Source organism: Lonchura striata, chromosome 2 (assembly GCF_050655825.1).
Source record: "Lonchura striata isolate lonStrDom1 chromosome 2, ASM5065582v1, whole genome shotgun sequence".
Classification (NCBI taxonomy): domain Eukaryota; kingdom Metazoa; phylum Chordata; class Aves; order Passeriformes; family Estrildidae; genus Lonchura; species Lonchura striata.
In genome coordinates, this window is record NC_140704.1 from 110320439 (window position 1) to 110346180 (window position 25742).

At 46.0% G+C, this 25742-nt stretch overlaps 1 protein-coding gene across 2 annotated transcripts in view; it reads left to right on the forward strand.

Annotated features, from left to right (window-relative positions):
• Positions 1 to 20845: 20845 nt before the first annotated feature.
• The window catches only part of CABLES1 (Cdk5 and Abl enzyme substrate 1), a 71700-nt gene continuing 66803 nt past the window's right edge, over positions 20846 to 25742 (forward strand). The window contains exon 1 of one of the 2 annotated variants that reach the window (XM_085572003.1): positions 20846 to 21458. In XM_085572003.1, the coding sequence (XP_085428129.1) occupies positions 20938 to 21458 (521 nt within the window). In that variant the 5' untranslated portion in view covers positions 20846 to 20937. The remainder of the gene's footprint in view (positions 21459 to 25742) is intronic. The other variant, XM_021551555.4, reaches the window with a different exon arrangement.

Genomic DNA, 25742 nt, shown 5'->3' on the forward strand with positions numbered 1-25742 from the left:
TGGCAGGGGGCCACTCATGTGGAGGGAGTTTTGTGTGAAAATATTTCATTTCCTCAAAAAAACATGTTAACTTGCAGATCCTCCAAGACCATTTTGGTCAGATCCTGGCCTACTCCTTCAAAACAACTACTTTCAAAACTCACCCATCTGTAGAAACCCACTCTAGTAGCTTTCCTCATGCCATCACGCAACTGGAACCAAATGCTTCCAATTGGCTTACTGTATTTTAAATCCTACTGCCTATTTGTTGTGTTTTTAGCAGTCAGACAAAGGAAACTACATCTTTTGTATAGATTTATGCTATATAGTAGCCAAGAATAAATCACACAAGTGAAAAAATATCAAGGACAGAGTGTTGAAAAGTAAGATAATGTGATTATGTGTGTGGCTGCTGCCTCTGCAGTCCTCAAGCAGAATATCTGCTGCTCTGCACATCTCTCATTTTTTTTCAAAGCTTGAAAAGATGAAAACCATAAAAGACCTGCTATTCCTTGGCCATGGCTGAAGCTGAAGGGAAGAATTTTTCAGGGAGGATTTCCAAGCCCCACTCACTAGCCTATTCAATTTTTTAAGGCTTTGGGATAATACAGACTCATTTATTGCTCAGAAGTGGACTGCATGTAACTTTATATCAAGAAAGTTTGATGAATTTTCAACATGTGAAATTCCAGTGTTTTTCTGGCCTACTGCCAGAACTTCTGAGATCTTCCTCTTTTACTACTTATGTGTGTGCAATCAGGTATTTTGGTTGTGTTTTCAGACCATTCTCCTTTCCTATTTTCATTGCTGCACTGCTTTTGAGGGTCCTGATCTCACCACCAAGCCCACGGTTGTTGTATCAAGAAAGCTGCAGCCCCTAAAATCCAAAGATTGCATACATTCCTGCTTTTGCTTAAGCAAAGGTTTCATATGCCAAACCCAGTGTTGTTATGTGACAAAAGGTAGGGAGACCCTGATAACCTCACTGGGGACATGATCCCTCCCTGCCCTTTGCTTGCCCCATGGGCAAGGGGTGACATCCATCAGGGTGAGACTACAGGAGAGGCTCACCTGAGGGGTTTGACACCTTATGGGTGCAGGGGAATGTCTTGGGATGCAACAAATTTAGAGGATGTTATGGAGAGGAATCAGAAGTGGCAAAAGGAAGGGATCGTGGTGGTTTGGGGGATAATGAATAGGTGAGAGTTAAGGGATATAAGAGACCAGTCAGTACCCTTGTCTGGCCATGCCCTGCACCTCATTGCTGCCATCTGCCCTGTCTGCTCATTAAACTGTGTCCAGCTACACCCCTGGGCAGAGGCTCCCTTCTGTTGCTGGCAGGCAAACAGAATAGGTGGCTTGGGAGACAGATATCAAAGCAGAAAAAGCCTGTGCCAGATATTTCTCCATCCCTACCTACAAAACAGCTGGAGGAGTTGATCTGATCCTAGCCGAGCTTGACCTGATCCAGGCCAAGCACAGGGAAGAGTGTGAGTTCTGAGGTTCACTGTGAGACCTGTCAGCGTGTGTGTGTGTGTGTGTGTGTGTGTGTGTGTGTCTGTGTGTCTGTGTGTGTGTCCAAAAATTGATAAGGGCATCCTGTGCCAGCTGCCAAGTGGGCTGGGTGTCCATGACTGGTTACAGGAGGGGTCCATAGCCTTGCAGGTGTGTGTGTGTGCATGTTTGTCTCTGCAAGGGAGTGGGGCTGGAGCCCTCTGGAGGCTCATGTGCCCCCTTGGTACCAGTAGGCATTGGATAGATTGGATAAATGAGGACAGTTCCTCCCCACCTGGTGTGTCTGCATATATTCCCAACACACAGGCCTTTGTGCAGATCAGACGCAGAGGGGGACAGGACTAAAACTTTTGTGCTGCTTGTGCAAGTGCTGTGTTTTCTAGGTGTGCTGGTTTTGACTGGGATAGAGTTGTTTTTTCAATGTGGCTGGTGTGGGGCTGTGTTTTGGATTTGTGTTGAAAAGAGAGTTGAAAACACAGGGATGTTTTTGTTCTGCCTGAGCAGTGCTTACACAGGGTCAAGGCTTTCTGTGCTCCTCATTGCAGCCTGGCAGCCAGGAGCCCGGGAGTGCACAAGGAGTCAGGAGCTGACCCCAGCTGACCAAGGGTTTATTCCAAACCATATGGCATCGTGCTCAGCATGTGGAGCTGGGGGAAGAAGGATGAGAGGAGGGATGCTCAAAGTGATGGAGTTTGTCTTCCTAAGTCACCATCAGGTGTGAGGGAGTCAGGCTTTCCTGGAGGTGTCACCGGGTAGGAGTGAGTGAGCAGCTGAGCTGCCAGCTGGGCTTAAACCACCACACTGGGTTGTGGTGTGTAGCTGCAGAGTTGGTGTGTGTGTCAGTTTGGAATTCATACTCAACCTGCCTACAGACTATTTTTACCTGCTGAGCTGCTGAATCCAGTTACCTCCAATCCCACATGTCCAAATCTCTGCTTTACTGAATGCAGCAGGAATTAATAAGTGGCCTAAAGTCTAATATTAACTGAGTTTTAGACTATTGGGGGTTCTAAATGAAGGATTTTTTCTTATACAGGGAAGGCTTACAGACACCTGGGGTCCACCCACTCTCTGCTGGTGGCTGCTCAAGGACCTGTACAGGGGAAAGTAATTTCTGACTGATGCACAGCCACCATGCAAAAATTAGAGAAACAAACTATGGAGGGAGGAACTTTTAGCTGCCATTAGTGTAGAGGTTGCAGCTTCTCCCATCACATTTAACTAATGCAAGGCCATGCCTCCAGGATGGCCATGCCTGAGGGTTTCATTCTCTCATGCTGCGAGGGATTGCACAGCTTCCAGCTCAAGATCATAAGATACATGACCTGGGGCTGCAGGTCCCTCCCACTATCCAGTTACCAGGAATTTTCCAGTAAGTGAGACCCCAGAAGAGGTGTCAGTGATAAAAGCCAACCTGAGAAGAACCCTCTCAGCATCAGCGCTGAGCACACTAATAAATCATTTAGCTCAGCACCTTCTAAATACCAGCCCCAAAGCAGCAATATTTACATAAGTTTCTCCAGCCCATACACAGATGGTCTCTGACTGCTCATGCTCCAGGAGAGCTCTCAGCATGAGCAAGAAGTACCCAGGGTGGGGGAACAGCTCAGACTTTCCACAGGGACAGTTTGCATGGTTAGCTTTGGGTATTAAACAGTGCAAAATAAAACAGAGAGTATTTCCTACAAGTCTGGGAATTCTGACCTAATTCTAAACAAGCATCTGTTTGCTCCAAGCATCAAAGTCATGAATAAGCACAGTAAACCTCTTCTTCTGAAAGCAGAGTGATGGAAATCTTTCAAACCCTTTAAAATCCCTGAGACCTTTTAAAATTTCCTTTTAGACTCCTGTGTTGTGGTATCAAGCAGAAATGTCACCTCAGCACCTGCTAGGATGACCGGCTGGGTTGGCTGTGATGCTGCTTGGAACACTTGAGCCACTGCCCAACTGAGCAGAGACAGGAAATTGTACAGGTGATGCTTCATGTTCTCCCACCAGGGTAACAAACACCAGTGGAAGCAGGTCAGTCTTATCTCCTTGTCTGCCTTTTGGTCCCAGGTCGTACAGTTTCTCTCCTGCAAGAATTGCTAAGTGTGAGGTAGTTGCTCCACACTCTCACTTTCCATCAAAAAAATAAAGGTTTTTTAAACCATGCATTGATACAGGTCAGTCCTTGGAGATGCATCATCATCATCAAAGGAGATGCATTCACAACTGGGGCTGTGACATGGTCCTGTGCTGGAGGCTTCAACTGTGGCCCTAGGTTAAAAAAAATAAGAAAAGAAGCATTAATTCCTGATTTCTAATGTTTTCCATGAAAGAGGCAATAGCAAACACAGAAAAAACCCAAACTGAGCCAATCAACAAAAAAAAAAAAAAAAAAAAACAACCAAAAAAAAAAAACCAACCAAAAAAAACCCCCCAAAAAACCCAAAAACAAACCCAAACAGAACAAAACAAACAAAACAAAACAAAAACCCTTGAAACAACTCACACAGGAAAAAAGAAAAACAAAACAACAACAAAAAGGAAGCAATAAACCTGTCAGTAGGGCTATTCTGGAGGTGTCCTGGAGACAAGTTTGGGTTTACCTGATGGTGTTTGCAAGTTGGGCATACAACATTATTTGGCCTCCTCTTTTTCTCTATTGTGTCATCTCCTGTTTGCTTCTGTTGGAGCTGGGCTTCTGCAGATGCTTTGATAGGCAGAAAGCTCACTCAGAGTCCTGCCTGCAGGATGGGGACAGGCATCTATCCACATCTGCATCACACTGTACTGATGTCCACCCCCACATGCAGGTATGACCATGCTACAACAGAGCAGGAACATCCTCTGCCTCCAGCAGCTGTACCAACAGGAGTGTAGAGTGCATCTCAACATGATATTCCCTCAGCAGACACAACTTTTCAGCCCCCACTGACATTTTCAGCTCCTAGATGAGTGTAAGTTAGGATTTAATTCTATCCAACTGCATCATGATAAGAAAAAACCAAAAACTTGGAGGAGCATAGTAATTTAAAAGTTACTGCGGGTAATGCACCAGCTGCATGAAGTAATATGGAGCCCAGAACAACACTGCCAGGGCCCAACACCCTCCTGCAATTTTCTTTGCAAGTCTTTTGTCTCATTCTGCAGCACATTGCACACCTCAGACTGATCCCCCTTTTTTACAAGACATCCATCTCCCTGGCTTGTGCCTGTATGCCAATCTCTTCTCTAATGCCAGAGCATTTCTACCTTGCTTGAACTCTCTTCCCTGAGACTGGGAAGGAGAAAGACCTATGGTCCCTCATCTCTTCCCATGCTTAGACAAGCAGTTCCCTTTTCTTTGTTTAGTTCCTTGAGACAGCAGAGCAGCCATGAACATGGGGTCAGGGAGTCACAAGAGACAGGGGAGATCCCCTTCTCCATCCTCCTGTGCCACCTGGGGGAAGAGGGAGATAATTTGGGAGTGAAGTTAAGCCCAGGAAGAAGGGAGGGAAGAGAGGAAGGTGTTCTAAGACTTGGTTTTTATGTCTCATTACCCTACTCTGACTCGATTGGTAACAAATTAATTTCCTGGAGTCAAGTCTGCTTTGTTTGTGATAGCAGTCAGTGCGTGATCCCTCTGTCCTTATTTTGACCCACGAGCTTTTCTATATATTTTGTTACTTTTTATCTCCCCCATCCAGCTGAGGAGGGGTGGTGTTAGATCATCTTTGATGAACTCCTGGCATCCAGCCAGGGTCAACACACCACAGCCTCTGACTGTGCATGCTGTAAGCAAAGGAACAAGCATCTCTCTAGTCTGCACTTAATATTCAGTCTGCTCTCTCAGCAGGTAAATACTTCTGGAGCAGGGATTTCTAAAATATGTGCCAGGGAGACAGACAGTGAATCACAGAGGTCAAAGTTAGCAGTTAATACTGTGACCCAAATGCAAAATGGTCTGGCACAATCTGTTCCACACCAGAACAGTCTTCCTCACTCAGAGACAGACCCTGACAAACCTCCCCTTTCACCTGGGTTGAAATTTTAAGAATGCAAGGCAGCAGTAGGAAGAACAGCTTCCCTAAACCACTGCTGTGGGCTGAAGAGTCTAGAAAAAGCATAAACTGCAGCAAAAGTGTAGGTAAAGTGTAGCAAGCTGTTCTTCCTGCAGCACAGCATCCTGAGGTTCAGAGATTTCTCCTACCAGAGGTTGTTCACTGGACCATCATCTGTATATACAGCCTGCTCTTACCCTCCATGGAGGAGGAAGGCTTGTTCCCATGTGAAATAAGCAGATATCTCAGTGGAAGTGAACAAAATATCTCCAAGGGACTCTGCCATCTCATATGCCTCAACACCAAGGCTCATCAGCATCCTGCCATCCTGCCAAACGCTTGTGCAGCTTGGAGCGAGCTAAACCTGCGAGTCAATAGCAGGATCCCTGTGCTGTGCATTAAAGGAAATATTTCCATATTTCCCTTTCAGCTTGTGTTGAGATTTCCTCTGTGCTGTGGGCCTGACTTGGTAATGCTTGCTCACAGCAGAAAAAAATCAAGTGTCAAGTGATGTGGAGTCCCTTCTCACTTTAGGTCCCTGAAGCAGAGGAGATGAGCTGTAGTCCAGATGTGGCCCAACAAGCCAAGGAGAGGGAGCAGGCCAGCCAGCAGCAGCTGACAGTATCACAGGGACTTGTGACCCACCTGGAGGCCCCAGGAGGTTCACTTGTAGAGAGGTACTTTTCTCCTTGACAACCATAATGCCAGCTTGGGGCACTGCTGCTTTCCACCAGCTGAGATAATGTTAGAAGTATAGACTGTTTCTTTGAAAAATCCTCAGGGAAAGCAATCTCCTGCCATTATGCTGAGGAGGAAGAGGATGCAGTTTCCAGAGAAGCCCTGCTGGCAGCTGAAATCTGTCCACCAGACTTTACCAGCTGGATTAGGACAGTCAGGGGAGGAAGAGGGTTTCCTACAGCCCTTCATCTCCTCATTTTGGCACATGCATGGTTCTACAAACGGACTTGGATCTGTGAAGGATAAAATTTGATTTTAATCACATCTCTGAGAGACTATAACAAAAAGCTGTTAGCATATTTGTTTGTGGCAAGAATAGCTAATGAAGCAAATACCAACCAAAACTGAAACTGTTGTAATTAACCACTGTGTAACAGAGATTTTGGTTCATCATCACAGTAGTTTTAAATTATCTGCACATAAATTGTAAGTTTTATTTAGAAAGGGAGTAATCTTAGAACAACTTGATTTGCTCTAGGAAGACATTCTGAAAGTCAAATTTCTCTTTATTTATAGACAACCAAAATGAAAATATTTTGTCTATTTTCATGTGGCAGGCTTGGAAAACAAAAACAGTCACAGAAAAAGCATTTGTGATGGAAAGTTACTGTCCTCTCACTGGGACTCCTCAGACTGTGAGAAGAGAAGGAAAGGGGAGGGAAGGAATATATTTATATGTGTGTATATATAGATGTGTATATATAGATATATATATGTGTATATATAGATTTATGTATATATATAGATGTATATATTTATCAATATGTATTTAGTGCATATTTATTTATATATATTCATGTAGATAAATATGAATCACAATGTTAGGAGAAACCAATATGAATATTTTTAGTTAACATGAGAATAACTAATACTGTTTCTTAGGCTAGAAGGGAGCAATGTGTGCACACAAATGCACGCATCCCTGGTGGGAACTGGAGGCCTGAATTATTGTAGTTTTGCTGATGGCACAAATGGAAGACAACTCAATCCAGGCTCCTGTTGCCGCCATAGCTCATGTCCTGAAGACAAGGAGGGTGGCTGGCTATGGAGCAGCACAAGGAGGGGCTGCAGTTCTTCCCCGAGTTTCCCATGAGATGCCTTCAGGGGAGATACGTGTTCTATAGAGACCGCATACACTGCACTCTGTGAATGTGGAAAGTGACTATTGGGACAATTATCATACTTGTTTCCTTTCCCTGTAATAAGGGAAATCTCTAAGAGAGAGAGAGACAGAGAGAGCGGGGGGACAGAGAGAGAGTGAGCAGGTATCTCACTTAAACTCCTTTGTTCTGCTGCACCCCTGTATTTCCCCAGCTTTGATAAAGCCAGTCCCAACAAACACCAGCCCTGACCTCGCTTCTCCCTCCATCTGCCCCAGGGGCTTAACCCCTCTGTTAGAAAAGACAAGGGAAAGAGGCAAGCTGTGGCCCAAAAAACCAGCACGTCCAAACATCAGCCGGTGCTTTTATAAATAAAAAGGAAGAGCCATTGGATAAGCCCGTGAGAGGCCCGGGCGATGCACAGACACGGTGCCACCTGCCCGGGGGGTGTGCAGCGGGCAGAGAGGCAAACCTCACGTGCAGCGATGCTGCCTGCCTTGTGGGGAACAAAACCCTCCACCAGCTCTTCCAGAAAAGAAAACAAAAGCCTTGAATAAACCATGCCCGGGCCATTTCAGCCAGCAACAAAGCTAACAAGCAAATCAAACAGAGAAATATCCCAGCAGACCTCAACTGGCTGAACAAACAAATGGAGAAACTCAGGCTCCAAAGAGCAGGGGAGCTGGGTTATGAAACAAGATTTTTGATACAAAAGGAAGCTTACAGCTATCGCTGGTGATTAGACATGGAAGAGAAAGGTCACTCTGGGTGTTAGACCACACTTCACACACACACACAGAGGTTATTCAATCAATATTTGTCCTGGAATCACATGTGGCTGAAAAAATTTCAAGTGAATGGTCAGCAGAATTTAATGCTCGCATTCATTCATGTTGTGCTCTTGGATGAACATGTGTTTTTATATCTAGCACAACCTAAGCTTTAGAATCCAGAAGGTTTTTAATCAAAATAAAGGAAAATCTTGGAATGAAACACTACATTGGTATATGTCTTTCAATTACATTTTCAGCAGGATAGGAACACCTCACAATTTTAGAAAGGGATCTGTGATAGGAGGTAGATTATTTGAATTTCCAAGTTCTGGAACAGGAAAAATACTTTAGTTAATGCTCCAGAAAGACAATACTGCCCACAGAAACCTTTCCAAAGCAGAAGGGAGGGACTTATTCCTGCCATCACTGTGTTCTCCGGCCATGCTGCTGCACTGCCATTAGAGGTTTTATTTAGGGTCACAGCAGTAACAGCAAGAAGATATAGTCCTCTGATAAACAAGCAGCTGTTACCCCCTGCCTTTGTGAAAATTATGATCTCAGGTTGAGGATATTGTTGCCTTGAATCATCATATTTTTTTATCCCCCTGTGAGTTTGTCACAACAGATTGTTTGCTTATATTCAGATCATAAGGCCATGGCTCAATTTTCTCCTCTCAGCAAGAGTTAAAAGAAATTTGACCGTAGGTGCCCTAACCATGGACTTTAGAATTTGGGTGCAAATAATGATGGTTAAAACACAAACAAAGAAAAACAAAGACAATACCCAACCTTCTTGCTTAGTCACTTAATGACAAAATATTTGTGAGGCACAGCAGAACATCCAGTTTGGCTTATGATATTCCTGATGGGTGGCATTCAGAAGACTGTCACAAAAGCTGGATGCCTCTAAGTCCTTCAAATAGTGTCACAGTGTGACTGAAGTGAGATATTAGTGCTGTCTAAGATTGCAGAGGGGTTAATTTCAGATGCACAGGGAATAGCCTTGGAGAAGAGAGCCCCAGTGAACACCACAGAGAGTTATAAAACAAAGGCAAATGCAGGGTGGCTGCCTCAAGGCAGAAGCTTTCGGGGAGAAGTTTATTTTAATATCCCAGCTGGAAATTCACTGGAAAAACAACTCCATCGGCCCTGGTTAGGAAGAATGAGAGGGCAAAGATTATGTTCCTCTGGCAGTCGCTCCTGATGAAGCTCCTGTGCCACGTCCTGCATCCAAAGGCTGTGCTTTCTTCCTCATGCAGCTACCGCAAAAGAAAAAAGCCGTAAGTTGGTCACACTGCGTTCAGGATCGCTTTGATGGACTTCAAAGAGCTGCTGAAATCATCTGCTGTGCACGCAGTGCCACTCTGCTGCCAGAGGAGATGCTGCGGGAGGGCAGGGGGCTGAGCGGGGAGCGGCGCCCAGGTCAGGCACCACGTCCCGTTTCTCTTGCAAATCATTTTTCTTCACCTGAGCATCTCCTCCCCTCTAAAAACACCCTCAGGGAAATGCTGATGACCCACGCTGGTGTTGTCTGTGGAGAGGAAACTCCCTATTCAAAGCGGGACACCTTGGCACAAAACAGGGTTTATCCTGCAAATGGGCTGGCAGGTTTCACACGGGGATTTGTTCTTTATAGGTTTCACCCACACGAGGCTATTGAATTTATATTTTGTAACACTTGTAAGGAAATATTCGAAGCAGAGAGGGAAAACAAAGATTGTGAATGTGATTTGTTACTCTCGGAGATTTGGCTCTCACTCTGTTTGGCACTGAGCACTACAGTGCCCTGTCTCACTGCTTCTCTGGCTCTACATTGGGGCAAAACTGCACAGATTCAGGCACAATTAAAATGGTGTTTCATGGGAGTCACTCAATGCTATGTAATGTATTTCCTTAAATAGCCACAGATTTGGCCTAAAATTACTTGGCTTGATGCCCTTTAGAAATGTCCACTTCAGAAACAACTGCAAGCTGAATTTGAGCATTTGAAGTTCTGGCACCGATTACCCTCTATGTATTTGTCTTCCACTTACCTTTATGGGTCATCATCTTCCTGCTTCTCTCTGCAATCCAGGTATGCTTTGTACAGAGGGATAAAAGTATATCCCTTACCTATCTCAGTCTATTGGCAAGCAAATACTAAAGGCTCAAGACCAGCAGATGGCTGTTCAAATAAATTCAGGTCTTATCAAACCTAGAAAGGATTGACACACCCATATTTTCACTGTGTGGCTCTCCTGTGAGCTGTAAGGGTTGTTCTGAAGAACAGAAATTACAAGTTGTTTTTTTTTAAGGACAAAGTATGCTTCACTATATAGTATCAAATACTGCATTTGGTACATGGAAATGCTGATTAGGAGTCAGTTTAAAACTCCTATGCATTCTTAAGAACAAAAACAGGGAGAGGTGACATGTCATTACTGTTTAGAGCAGCATGAAATTTAAAGCAGGAAATTTCTTGATGTTAGAAAGAGGAATTTCAACACTAATTGAAGTTCTGCCATTTAAAAAATTTCTCTATAGCCTACTCCTCTTAACTTTTTTTTTCTCACAAACATGCTTACACCTCCCAAAATACACAATCACTCAGATGAAACTGTGCAGGCAGGTGGCACCTCAAGGCCCCCTGTGAGCTGCTGAGATGGCTGAAAACACCAGTACCAGTTTCACATAAATCAGTGAAGACAACTCCTGACATGTGCTTCAAGTTTCTCAACACCAAGCATCAATCCTACCACAACATGACCAAAAACATCCTTGGATGTTTCCACTGGTGCCTTAAACATAAAGTTTTATTAGGCACCATCAGGATTTTCTTCTTAGGGCCTCCTCAGCACACTCTTCCCTAGGGGTGACAGGGGAAATGGAACTCACAAATGGTCCCCACACCTGTGGCATGTTAATGTCTCACCCTGGCCCCTCAGAACCTCAAGCAAGGTGCAAGAGAAGCTGTATTGATTTAAGAGCAGCAGCAAGGCAAACCAGGGCTGTGTCAGCAGAGACAACATATAGATGAACCAGGACTAAGAACAGAGCTAGAGAAGACATTTGAGCAGTGGTTAAGAGGGGTCTTATCTTGGAGTGGTATGACTCTGACTGGAAGACACAGCTCTGACATCCTTGTTTCATTTATTTCCATTAGAAAGCTGGTATTTTTGCACTCCTAGTACCAGATGGAACATAATGAGACCACACCTGGGGTTTCATTTACAGATCTACTCTTGATGTACAGGACTTCTGACTCCATTTAACTGTGTAATTCCCCCAACTTACAATCTTGCCTTGAAATCAGAGTTCTAGCCTCCCTTTAACTTCCAGTCTGTTCATTCATTACTTGCTGGCAAAGAACTGCAGAAGTTCTGTTTCCCTCATATCACTTACCGACATAAAAACTACTCTGCTGGCAATTGTAGCAGCTCGGAGTTAAAAGTAAGGCACAGATAGCTTTGATCAGCTTCACATCAGGGAATGAACACTCAGAATATAGATTCAAACAAGTTTTCAGCGAGCTGCAGCAATTGCTCTGGTCTCTGACCAACTAGTCAGATGAATGTTTTTCTTCTCCAGAATCCCTTCTTTTCAAGGCATATCATAGAACTGCAGAATATCCCAAGTTGGAAAGGACTCACAAGGATCACTGAAGTACAACTCCTGGCCCTGCACAGAATGGAGTGCCATTTGCCTGAGAGCATTGTCCAAATGCTTCCTCAGCTCTGTCAGGTTGGGTGCTATGACCACTTCCTTGGGGAGCCTGTTCCAACCTCTGAATGAAGAACTTTTTTCTAATATCTAACCTAAACCTATCTTGGCATACCTTCATACCACTGCCTTGGGTCCTGGTGACCAAAGATAAGAGATCAGTATTCCCTTGAGAGGAAGTTCTGCACTGCTAGGAGGTCTCCCCTCAGCCTTCTTCTCCAGGCTGAACAAGCCAAGTCACCTCAGCCACTCCTCGTAGAGCTTCCCTTCTAGGTCCTTCCCTTTAGAGCCTCCTTTGGAAGCTCTCTAATACCTTTGTAATTTTCCTATGTTGTGGTGTTCACACAGGGCTCGAGGTGAGGCTGTCCCAATGCAAAGAAGGACAATCATTGCCCGGCTGGCAATGCTGTGCCTGATGCACCCCAGGATATGGTTGGCCCTCCCAGCTGCCTCATATCCAACTTGCCATCAACCAAGGCCTTCGTGTCCCCTCTCCACAGTGCCACTCTGCAGAGTTTCATTCCTGCCTGTACACAAATACAGGGTTGCCCTATTCCAGGTGCAAAATCCAACACTTGCCCTCGTTAAACTCCATACACTTGGGGATTGCCCAGTCTGATGCCACCCCGTTCACTGTAACCCTTTGCACCTGAGCTGTGAGCAGTTGCTCACCCATCCCATGGTGTGTTTATAATATTCAAGAGAGCTTTGAAGTTCCAGAGTTTTCTTCTATAAGCATTGTTCTTGCTATAAGTTAACATTAAGACAACATAAAACACTTAAAATATACAACACAGGACCTTGTTTTTCAGAAGAGATCTGCATTTAGGGCAAAAATTAACCTAAAGCCAGATTCCAATGTGCTTCCTTCCACAGAACAGTACTTAAATCAAGCAGTAGCCCCATTAAAGCCTATGGCATTACTCCTGCAGTAAGGTGCTTTTCAAAAGGGATATAGCACCACTGGACTGAAGCTCTGAGAAGTAACATTGTGGTTGCATGGAGAGTGCAAACAAGGATGTCCTAATTAGTCCTAATGATGGTTTGAATGTGTCTTGCCTCATTGGCAGAGTAGAAAAGAACTGTTTCAATTAGTCTTGAAAATGAGTGAATTTAGTATGAATATTGCAGAATGCTTCATATTGACAGAATATTTAATTTTGTGCTAAACACCAAGTTTTTAGCCAGGATTTTTGTACTCTTGATATAGAACCCTCTTGCTTTGAAGGAGATTGTTCCCATAGGAACACAGTCACACTGGCCACATGGAGACAGCTCAAACATTTCCAAAATCAGCCAGCACAATAATTCTGCTACATATTCCTTCTACTGCTCTGGTTTGAGTGTATGTATTATGTCCTATTATATCTAGTTGGAATTACATGCCCACAGGGCAAAGTTTGTACATATGTATATATATATATATATATATATATATATATATATATATGTACAAACACACACACACACACACACACACACACACATACCCATACACAGAGAGAGAGAGGGAGAGAGAAAACCAAAATCTCATTAATTCTTTTTGCTTTGTATCTGGACTATTTCCTTTTTATTTTTTTCTTCCTGAGGGACAATAAGCAGCCTTCTCCAAAGACATTACAGTAAATTAGAACTAAAATATTCACTTTTACTTTGGAAGAAGGAGTTACCAGCATGTCAAAGATCCCAACAGAGACACCTGCAGATGCACCAAGTATGTACCAAAAGCCATGTCAGGAGAGCTGTACCAAAAGCCATGTCAGGAGAGCTGTACCGTCCTACTACATTGCCATTTCTTTCCATTTCCCTTTCTGGCCCCTAAGTAGGTTTTATTTTGTCATAAGTTTTAGGATGGATCAGATTCTTTCCAGGCCTTATTTCTTCACAACTTAATGAATTTATCCTTTCCTTGGGGCTCAAGGAAGCACGAATTTTAGTCTTTCAAGTTAAATGCCATCTCTCTCTTCCCTTAATTTCTTCTACACTTGAATGCTTAATTTATTTAACAACCTCATTGATCTCAACATAAAATTATTACACTGAGGTGCTATTCAACTTGAGCAGAGAAAGCAGAAGACTTTGGATCTGTGTTGCCAGGGGATTGCCTTTCCATTTGTTTCTTACAAAACTTTCCTGCCAAAACATGCAAAATGTATCCTGTTTAGACCAAATTTTAGCAGCTTTAATTGTTATCAGACTATTTAAAACACGTATGTGGCAAGCTGTGGTTACTGGAGGAAGGACTGAGCTGCTGTTTCCCCCTGCAATGGCAGTAAGACATCCCCACCGCACAGGCAGCCCCTGGTCCTGGCAGACCCCACTGTGCACCCATGGCCATCCCTCTGGAGGTAAATTTGCTGCTCCTCCAGCAGGTGGCTGGACTCCCTCCCATTGCAACATGAAGGCAAGTGGGAGGATTTGGGAAGAGGAGGCAGCAGCCCACATGAGCACCACAGCCATGGCCCGAGGCAGCAGGGAGCAGTGAAAGACCTCTGGAAAAGGCTGTGATGGGAAGCCTGTGACTTGACTGGCTGTGATGAGAACTGCAGCCAGGCACCTGCCAGATCAGAGGTGCACAGCCTTTGGCAGCTCACAGGTCTGGGGAGAGAGAAGCTGCCCATCATCCTCCTCCCACCCAACCACCTGAGGCTGGACCCATTTCCCCCTGCCACCAAAGTCACTTCCATTTCACCTTCCTTCTCAGGAGCCCAGTCACTTGTGACAGCTTTTCTGACCACCCTGGAACAGAGGCAGAGCTGACCTGGCTGGGTTTTATCATGTTGGAAATTTGCCAGTGGCAAATATTTAGCTGGGAATATTGCTTAGGGGATCCAGGCAGGATCTGTGCCCTATGCTGGGGGCAAGATAAAGTGGCTGCAGACCCTTGGGATTCCCATGCAGGTGGCGCAAGGTGACAGACCACAAAGATGCAGGCGCAGGTTTTGTTTCTCCCCTCTGACTGCAAGCCTGCCACATCAGCCTGCAATGAGCACTACCTACTGAGGATCTTCCAAAGTTAAAATGGCTCTGAAACATTCCCTGAAATTTTGGAATGAACCAAATGTGGTGCTCATGGGATATCGTGTTGCCTGCAGACCGGAAAATGCCACAAAGCTGAACACAAAAACCCAGCTTCTGCCACCAGAAATTTTCCATTTGCTTCCTGTATTGCCTTTGGAGTCACACCCCTTGAATATTTTCAAGAGGAGAAAAAAAAATCCTTTGAACATTTTTTTTTTTCCTTTTTCTTGGATATTAAACATTTCCAGTCAAGCCGAACTTGTAGGAGAGTCTCTGAAATGCTCCACCAGCATGTCCCTCTGGGAACTTCAGATGCTATTTATTTAGTGTTTTTACTCACTGAAGACCATGACTGAGAAGGTGTCAACAGCATTTTCCTTCTCATCCAGCTCCTCGGTCTGACTGTCCTGTGAACTGGAGGGTTTTCTTACACTCAGTAAACAGCAAACTGGAAGACTTGCTGACATGAATGTTTCAGAAACCTGCAGCCTGTTTTAAAATTATCCCGAGGCAATTAAAAATTAACAGGTGCTGTGACAAAGACGGATGTTCTTCCAGGCTTCCCTCTGAAATCTTAATGTCCAGTGACTCTGTACTTGATTCCAAATTGCCTCAGAATGGTAAAGAACAGGATAAATCATTGCTGTCACTTAATGAAAACCTTAAAACAGCTCTTCTTAGCAACGAGTCATTCTGTTCTACTGCAGTTGGAAGTTGATTTTTATTTACACCACTGCCTAAGGTGATTTCCAAGCAAACAGGATATTTGCCCCTTCCTTGTTTCAATAAAAATTACTCCATTTTGAACCTCATGCCTATGTTAACTTATGACACTGAAAAAAACCCAAAACCCAAACCCTGATTTCAAAGAAGAAAACTGCAGGAAGACAAGGACAAACAGAAACAGGGGTTGTTTTCTGTACAAATGCCCACAGTTTTTGTTTTCCAAGAGAGGGAGGAGCTATGTGGCCCTGTTCCCATTTAATCACTCTAGTAGGAGCCAGCAACAGCCACATTCCAGTTGCAGTTCCTACATGGCCACCTTCCTTGTTTTGTCTAGTTATCCTACAAGCTCACTGAGACATGGGAGGGTATTTTAGCAGTACCCAGTAAAATGGAGCTTCTGCTGTAGTGTGGGTCTTTAAGGGATCCAATAGTATATAAAGTGAAAAAAAACCAGCAGCAACAACAAAAAACCTCAAAGCCAGCTTAAGTTGAATGAGGAACTTTAAAAATTCAAGGATGCAAGAAAGAACTGAGGAGGAATCCATGCTGGATGTGCAAGCCCTCTGCTCCCCTGCCATGTGCATGCATATGTTTTTCATGGTCTTGCCCCTGGAGCTTGCATAACAATTTTGACCAGTTTTCCAAGAAATGCTTGGCCTGAATCGGATCTAGCATGGATCTAGCAATGAAAAATATTAAGTATCCTTAGTGAAGGTTCAATACATTGGAGTAATGATACAGAGGCCAGTTTTGACTTAACTAGAATGTCCTAAATTCTTTAATAGACAAACAACTATCAAATTGGTTCTACCACCCGTGTGTGCACTACCAGCTTATTGATGATCTCAAGAACTCTTCAACACAAACAAAAACACCACGCATGCCACACCTCTGACATCCAAAATAATTGGCAGGTTGGGTGCCCTGACCATCCATACCTCAGCTGATCTGAGGAGACACTGTTTTGTCTTTGCTGAGGACACCTTCTTCTGTGTGTGGGCTCTGCCCCACAATCACATGCACCACTCCAACCACGATGGTCAGTGCTCACAGATTTCTCTCACTTTCTCACTACTGTATTTGAATTTGGTTTCATGTCAACTACCCTGGAATGATGCAAGCAAAATTTAGTTCTGCACAGAGAGGCAAGCGTGGACCAATCCTACCCAAGGAACACAGCTTTTCCAAGAAGGTGACATTCTTCTTAGTGTCAAAATTCTACATTTCAATTAGCAAAGGTGACCCTTAACAAGCGAAACATTCAGACGCCTCAAAAATCACTGGTGAAAAGCACAAGCACTTAGCATTTCTGAGAATCAGGCTAAATTTACAACAGACTGAAGGTTTGGGCCTGGCACCAAAACAGGTCTTGCTATCCAGATGCAGTATTAGTCTTTTGCAAAGAATTTGTACTGTCTTTATCCAATTTCCATTCTTAACTATGGCTCTCAGTGAAATTTGTTCCAACTCCCCCAACTTTTTTTCTGCCAGACACTCCTTCTAAACAGAAGGATTATTAAATTCACATTCCAAATCTTTCTCCAGTGCTACAGCTGCTTTCTCCTTCTGAAGTGCAATTCTCTTCTGAAAAGTAAAGGAAAAAGAAAGTGTTTATAAAGACTGGATTTGGAATGTTTCTCCAAAGTCTTGCACAGCAAGATTAGAGTACCCACAGGCTATGGGCACTCTGCCTGGCTATGGGGATCTGATAGTGATATCCAAGACCACTGGTAATAATGATCTCTGTTCTCACCTACAGGAGCATTATCACCAGACATCTTTGCTGAACTTTGCATAACAGCATTACCTGACTGAGCCTGACAGTCAGAAAACAAGACTCTCAAAATTACAAATACCAATTTAATTTGCTTTTTCTTCCCCTAGCTGCCTAGGTCTTGCAGTGCTAACAGTTACAAGTGACAATAAAAAACTTGTTTTTGTCCCCAAAGCAGGCAAGCACTGTGCAGAAGCCACTCAAGAACTAGCCTGGTGACTCACACTGGTGACTCAGGACCAGTTATTCTCGCAGAGTTAACTCTCAGTATAACACAAATCTTGCCTCTAACTCAAATCCTGGGTGAAGTTTTCAACTCACCTGCAAAGATATTTTTAAGCTTGTCCTGACAAACTACTCAGGACCCTTTTAGACCTTTAGCTCAAGGTCTGTGGCCTTTCTGGCTGGCTTTTCACATCCTGCTGTCCACCTGCTTTGCAGCAGCATCCACACCATTTAAAGTAAACTAAAGACAACATGAGGATTCTACACGTGTTAACTTTACTCTGAGGGCAGGTATGTAGAGGCACTGCTTCTCTAATCCCATTCTTCAGAAAGATAAACTCCTGAGCTTTTGTTTTTGTGCAAACACCCCCCACCCTCTTCAATCTCTACAAAGAAAGCCTCTCCATCACCTGTGTTAACAGGACTCCCAGTTTCCATGCCACCTCTGAACACCCCAACTGATGAGTCTCTCTTGCAGGCCTTGGTGCACTGGGTGAAAAAGCCATCATGCTCCATCATTCCCATTACCTCTTGTCATGTAACCACTTACATAAGCCTGTGACCTCTGAAATAAAAACATTTACTTGCACTTGGGTAGAGCTGGTTGGTTGGAAGAGAATTTGGAGAAGGAAATGATTGAAAAAACAGTGACAGAAGCAAACTTCCAGAATGCGCCTTTTTGGTTTTCCTTTCAACTTTGCTATTTCCTCCAGTCAACCACTGCTTCTCCATCAAATAAAAAAGTTTCAACCAGCAAAATCGATTTGTTTGACATTTTCACATATCCTCCAGCACACAGGACTTCTATAGCTCATACTTTCACCTAAAGTTTTGCTAAGAACAGATCAAGAGGACATAAGTAACTGGAAAAAAAATTAATATTATGTCATGCACATTAATTTAAATTTGCTACTAATGCATAAATAGGTCTAGAGAACCAGGTACTTCTAATGTGCCAATTATCTTTGTACTGTGGTACCCCACTTGTTATCAAAAATAGGTTCACTTCAGACTGGAAAAGTAATTTTCTTCTTGTATATGGCTTTCTCAAATTAGTTTATTTTCACTATCCCAGTGTATATCTTACTTGGTTCTAAGGTGGGAGGCCTGAGTTCCATGACCTATTTACCATTTGGTAGTAGTCCCTGGACCAGGGGTAAGCATTCAGAAACATACCAACTGCCAGGCTACAGAGCTGTGACATTTTTCTGTGACCCAGGAGTACTCCTCCAAAAAGTCCTTTACTCTTTCAGAAGTGGTAAAAGAAGCCTGGAACTCCTCCACAGGAGCCATGTGCACTAGTGTCCTGACATCTCACTGGTTGCCACTGCAGAGACAAAAGGCATTGCCATCAAATGAAGGTGGCAGGCCTGAAATTCGTCAGCCTTTCTCCAAAACAGAAGTTTGAAGGAACCACTTTGCAACCACAGGGGTACAGAGCATCCTTCCAATAGATGGGACATGCCAGTTAGGCTTTTCTCTGGGGAAGAGAGTTTAGCACTCTGGCCTACCCACTTTCCATCCAAATGATCCATCCTTGACATGCCACAGGGACAGGCACAGAAGTACCCTCTGATAAGAAAGACAAAATCAGTGTAAATCTCAAGAGAGCAGACTGAAATGAGAATATCCATCTCAAAATAGCACTCACCTATGTCTTTAAGAAGGTGTGATCTGGAAAACATCTCTTTCCTCCATAATTTCCTCTTCCCTTCCTCACTGCTCCTGCTCAGGATTCTGCCCATGCAGTGTCCCTTACAAAAAAAGTAGCACACCCCTGAGACTTGGTGCCTAAATTTGGGGGTTGTGGTACTCAGTGTTAGTAGAGGCTAAAGATTCAGAAGTAAATCCAAAATGTTCAATATGCTTAAATATTCAAAATATCACTTTTAAGAGGAACACATACCTGGATCCATAGCTCCCTCTAACAATGGGATTGGGTTCTCCTTTCTGATCAATGATTTTTTTAATCATCAAATTAGCAAGGTTTTGATAAAATTGTAGGAGACATCACAATATTTTGTGACAGTTTGGGATGGCTCGTGAGTCATCCACCAGCTATAACTGGAATGCAATACAAGCCATTGTAATGCTTTATGAAGAAAGTGCATGTTGCTATCTTGCGACAACCATATGCTCCTCTGTTTGTATGTATCTGTTATCCAACCCTTACATAAGCTGTTGATGAAATTATCACAGGACAAGCACGCTTGTAGCACGTTTGAGTTGATCACAATAAAGTAATGAAGGAATGAAGGAGCTGGATGCTGAGGTGGACTGGCCGCCCGCCTTCGAGAGCCACAGCTGCAGACGGAGGCAGTGTGCAGACCTGCAGTCAGCTGCTCAGCAGCCTTCACTTTGGGACACGAATACAGATATTTGGGGCTTGTGCTATACGTCCTTTTTGGGAAAGAACAAAGCAAATGTGCTTTCTCTGGTGCAGGAGAGAGGGAAGGTTGGGGACGGAGTTGACGGAAAGGCTGGGGAGGAGGTTGGTTTAATGTTTCAGGGTACCCGTGAGATGTTACTTGCACACACAGAGGCAGACGCACGCCTCAGACTGCAGCAAGGGCAGTAGGGACCGGGACAGCCCAGGCTTGCCGCATCGCAGAACGCACCGTCGGCATTCAAGCGCATCCCCAAGGGCCACTCCCCGTCCCCGACCATCCTCCGTGCCCATCGGGCACTACCAGCGCCTGCGCCGGGCACCAGCCCCCACCCGGGAAAAACAGCGGGCAGCGCCAGGGCCGCTTGGCACGGCACGGCTGCATCCCGGTGCCGCTCCCAGTGCTGCTCCCGGTGCCTCAGACGAGCCGGGCCAACCCGAGCAGCAGCCGTGGGTCCGGGGCGGTCTGTGCCGGGCTCCGAGAGCCATGTGCCGAGTACTACGGGCATAGACTCCACCTTCCCCGGCTCCCGCCCGCCCCCACGCATCCAGGAAGGGAAAAAGAGGAGGAGGAGGAGGGAAGGGGGTGAAAGGGAAGAAAAAAAAAAAAAAAAAAAAAAAAAAAAAAAGAGAGAGGTTGAAAGGAGGGAGCTCGCCGAGACCCACCCTTCTCCCTCCTCCTCCTCCGGGCTGCTGGCCGGGCTTTTGTTTTCCTCCAGCGCCCCGTTTCCCACACGTGATTGCCGTGTTATTGCACAGGGCGCTCGGCGGCGCGGCGGCTGCACCTATAAATACGGAGCGGGCGGGCGGCGGGGGCCCGGGGCAGCGCGGCGCGGCCGGGCGGAGCGCACCCCTCGACACCCCCATGCACCCCGCGGGGACCGCGGCGCCCATGCCCCGCCGCCCGCCCGCCTGACGGGCCGGCAGCGAGAGGCAGCGCCCGGCCAGCGGCGAGGGGAGGGGGAGCCGGCCGACAATGGCGGCGGCCGCCACCGCCGCCAGCCCTGGCAGTCCCGCCGCCGGGCCCCTGCCGCCGCCGGCGGAGCCCTGCCCCAGGAAAGCGCCGCAGCCGCCGCCGGGGCCGCCGCAGCCGCCGCCGCCGGCGCGCAGCGACCCCCGCCGCAGGCAGGCCGCGCTCTCCTTCCTCACCAGCATCTCCCTCGACGGGCGGCCCCCGCCGCCGGGCAACGACGGCCCCGCCGCCCGGCCCCGCCAGGCGCAGCCGCCGCCGCGGCTGGGCAGCCCCCCGGCGGCGCCCGCCGAGCCCCCAGAGGAGGAGGAAGACGAGGAGGAGGAGGATGCCTTCGCCGCGGTGCAGGTGCCGCCCGCCGTCTTCCTGGGTGCCGCGGCGGCGGGCAGCCGCGGCCGCCTCAACTCCTTCACGGCGGGGGTGCTGCCGGCGCCCTTCGGCCGCACCAGCCCCCAGGGCAGCATCGGCGGCAGCGGAGAGCTGGGGCAGCCCGGCCCCGCCGCCGCCTTCGAGCTGCAGCGGTCCCGGTAAGCAGCGCCGCGGGGATGAGGGATGCTCGGCGTGCGGGGATGAGGGATGCGCAGGATGGCGATGGGCTCGGTAAGGGCGGGCACGGCCGCCGGGCGGCCGGGGGAAGCCGCGGGGCGGGAGCCTCCCTCCGCGGGCCGGCTGCGCTGCCGTCCGGCCGGGGGAGCAGCGGCAGGGATGTGCGAGCGTGCAGGGGGAGGTCAGCGGAGGTGCCCGAGCCTCCCGGGCGGCAGCAGCCGGTGGCTCTCTGAGCGCGAGTGGCTGAAAGTTTCTCTCCCGCTCAGCAGTGCGGGCGTGCGGCTGCACGGCCGCCGTGCCCCGCCGCAGCCCAGCCCAGCTGCGCAGCGGCTGTCACCCCGCTCTCCCGACTGGCGGTGGATTCCGCCCGCCGTGCTGCCTGTCCTATAGACAGCAGACTGGGAACCGGCTCTGAGTCAAGTGAGCTGCTAGCCAGATCTGGTAGCCCGCGAGAGGGAAGGAAATCTTTGCATCGAAATCCACTGATTACGGTGTGAGCGCATGGTTTAAGCAGCGTCTCGCTACCACCCTAAATAAGCTCTTTATCTCCAAGCACTTTGTTCCTCTGGGTCGTTTCTTGCCGCCGGGTACTCTTTTGCCTTTTAATTCCCAAAGGAACAACCTCACCTGCTTCAGCTCTCAAGCTGAGGCTTCTGGCTAAGAAGGTGCAATCATGTAAAAATGTGTGAATGCCTGTGGATACAAAATCACCTTCCTTCACTTCCTCAACAACATACTCAGATATCAAAGACGGAGGGGGGAAGAAGCTGGAGGAAATGACTGTGCTCCCCAAGCCCACATCGGCAGCCACTCCCACATTCCCCATTTGCCACACTCCCTCCTTGTTTCTCCCTTGGACAAATAGGTAGACTTTGAGTCACATGTTATTGCAAGGGTTTGTAAGGGTAATTGAGCATAGATCGCTGTAGAAAAGTCCTTTTCAAAACCAACCAGCTTGGAGAAATAGGAAGTATTCCAGGCGAAAGTTATCTTAGCTGCATGCCCCACTGTTGGTTGTTTTTTTTTTTTTCCCTTCTTCCATCTGGTTTGTGTTGGTGGTGTTTTTGAGCCCCTTTTCAGGTGCTGTGCTGGAGGGAGCCCCACCTCCCCAAGTACCATGCCTGCTGGTGAGTTATCACCCTTCTTCTCCTAGTCATGTGTCTCTCAAAACATTTTCTGCAGTGATAACCCTCTAATTGCTCAGTGGATCAACTGCACAGCTGTGTCACACACACACTCACACTCGTGCATTTCAGTCTGTGATGTGATTCTGCCCACAGCCTTGTGGAGGAGAAGTGACCCGCAGACTATGATTTAGGAATTGCTTTTCTGCTCTTGAACTTAGCATTCAAGGGACTGGGTTCTTCTTGACCTTCTACTTAGTGAGTTTATTATTGATGCAGGATTCTAGTACTACTTTTCTTTATTCCCAGGGATCATCCTTGGTTTTTGTTTCCTTCATGCTTTGATCCTGTGCCTGGTTCTGGGAAAGATGCTTAGATCTTACCCATATCACTTCACTTAGCCCTTTCTCTTCCAGTCATTTTTTCCCCTTGCTCCTTTTTGCCACTTCCTGAACATTTCCTTCCACAACCTATTGGGTTTTTTTTTTCCTGTTTGTTCATTTGGGTTTTTTTTTATTACATGAGAACAGAGTGGAGTTTAAGAGGGAAAGGTTATTACTATTCTTGTTTACAACCTAGAAATCCAGAGTCTTGCAAGTTCATCTGCACTGCTAGCATGCAAACAAACTGAGTGAATAGCCCCAGTCCATGGCAAGGGAAGTCACCTAAGGAAACCTTTCCAGGATGCTCCTGCAGTCCTGTAGTGGCTGTCATTTGTGCTGTATATTTTCGTGTGATGCAGGCTGCAAGGAAAATGCTGGTTTTCTCATGCTGTTTTGTTTTGTCGAGAGCTAGATTCAGTTGTGGTGGGGACTTTGTATTACTCCACTGACAAGTATGAGGCCCTCCATTGTAGCACTCACTTAAGGCTGGCCCTGGTGTGGGAGAGCTCTGTGAAGTGTCCCCTGCCTTTGCTGGCTGTTGTGATAATACTGCATGTGTGCAGTCCGGAGCAGACTTTGCCTTCAGTAGATCCGTTTCTGTTCTGGAAAAGAGATATCTTTTCAAACACCAGGCAGCTGCAGACCCATGGAGGTCGCACAGAATGTAAGTGGCTCATCTTCTTAATGAAAAGGTGTGGTAGGAGCTCTGCTGGCTTCACCCTTGGCTGCACAGAAGTTAAATCACAAGTATGCACCGGGCTGGCACAAGCCCAAGAACAGAGGGTTCAAGCAGCCCTTCTGCTGCTCTCTTAATGGAGAGGAAGGAGCCAAATCCCCAACACACAGCCAGCCCTTCTCAGGATGACAGGGTGAAAGTCACAGCACCTGGCCAGGGACAGGCATTAGCTCATCTGAAGGATGATGCAGAGAGGAAAATCAGATTTTTTCGGTAGTTCACGTGTGCACCGGCTGCCTTTCTTCCCACCCTTCTGCTCTCCTTGCAGTGAGTGAGCTTGAAATTGAGTGTGAGGAGTTGTTTGACAGACTAGTCCTCTGTGCTGAGACACTAAGTTATAACATGAAACTTTTTTCTGTTACAGTATCAGGAAACACAGGTTGCCTTCTTACTTGGCTTATTTGGTTATTTTTATTTGGCTTTCAGAAACCATTGTGAACATATAATCAGAGTTCCCTGGCTTTTTTGTTTGTGTTAGCAGTTTGTCTAATTGCATACTAGTTTATATTTAACAAGGTTATCATTAATGTGGTTTGGGTTTGTGCTCTATGTATATTCACAAGAAACAAACAATACAAAAAAGAAGCATGGAGCTTCTAGCTGCTTGGAGGGTAGTATGTAATTATATGTAAATGGCAAAAAATAGGCTTGTTCAGAAGTTGACTGGTTGGCGCCAAAGGCTCCTGTCTTCCTGCAGGAGTTTGTTTCAATTTGTGGGGAATAGGTGGACAAGGACATTAGTTTATTAGAAGCTAGGGCCAGGGTTTCTTTCATGTGAAATTATAATTAATTTTAATAGAATAATCTGAAATTAGTGAGGAGCTCTGTGAAACCAAGTTTCAGCAACACTGGTTTAAGATAATTGCACATCCTGTGGATTAGGGGATGGTCCATGTACCTGGTTTTGTGTATCCTAGAATTCTTCTTGCCATAGTTTTCTTTGGGAAAAGTATTGCTGTTTCCATATGTGAAGTTTCTAAACACTGAGTGTTTAGAAACAAGCATATGCTCTTCTTTGTGTTGTTTGATTTTGGATTTTTTTCTGTTTTGCTAAGGAAGCAAATTGGTGATTAGATTCGGAGTTCAGACGTTGCTTACAGTTGCATTTGTCAGTGTCACTACATCAGGTTTGAAGGCAGATGGGCAGAAGAATTCCTTCTGGGAGCAGCAGGTGCTGTGAAGCAAGGAGAGAGTATCTGCTGAGTAATCACTGAGGAGAGGTCCACTCAGAAGGGCACTGAGATTATCATGGTCCAAATAGATTTTTCTTCAGAATTTGCTGACCTACAGTATATCCAATTTCCTGATTAATTCTAAAATTAATTTACAGTTAGTAAAACTTGTGAAAATTTTATTTATTTCTATGTATTAGAAAGGACAGAGCTGCATTTGGCCTCAGTCTTTATCTTCTGGAGAGATGCAATGAAGGGAGATGCTGGAATGGTTGACTTTCTTGACTTTTTTAGGGTTTGCAAAGTTCAATGGGTTGTTAGTGCTGGAGAAAGCCTCCAGGATGCTGAATCCTGTCATTGAGTATTTGTGATGGAGGGCTGAGAGATCAGAATCCAGTTCTCCATTGCCTTGGGCAGGCAGGCAGTGCAGTTTCAGCCCACAGCAGAAAATGCCTCCAAACTGAACATGTAAGAAACAAAATAAGTGTCTCTCAGAAACAAGTATCTTACAGGCAGAGTCTTGAAAGGGGAGCAGAACAAAGAGCTGGGTGCACCCTCTGCCCTGTGGGGTCATCCCAGCATCAGGAGGTGGCTTGTGAGCTGCTGGAAGCATATCAGCCCTTTAGTATGTGATGGACACTCTGCTATTCACTGAACCTAAAGCCCTTTGGGCAGACTAAATTTCAGAATGATGTATACAAGCATAGCATAAAAACAGTGATTTAATAGTCTGAGTAGTCAATGGGAAGTGCAGTCTTTTCTTAGGTGTGTGACCTTGTACCACTGATAGGTGCTGCTCTAAAGAATGGGATGCTTATTGACTTCAGCTGCCACTCCAGGAGGCTAAATT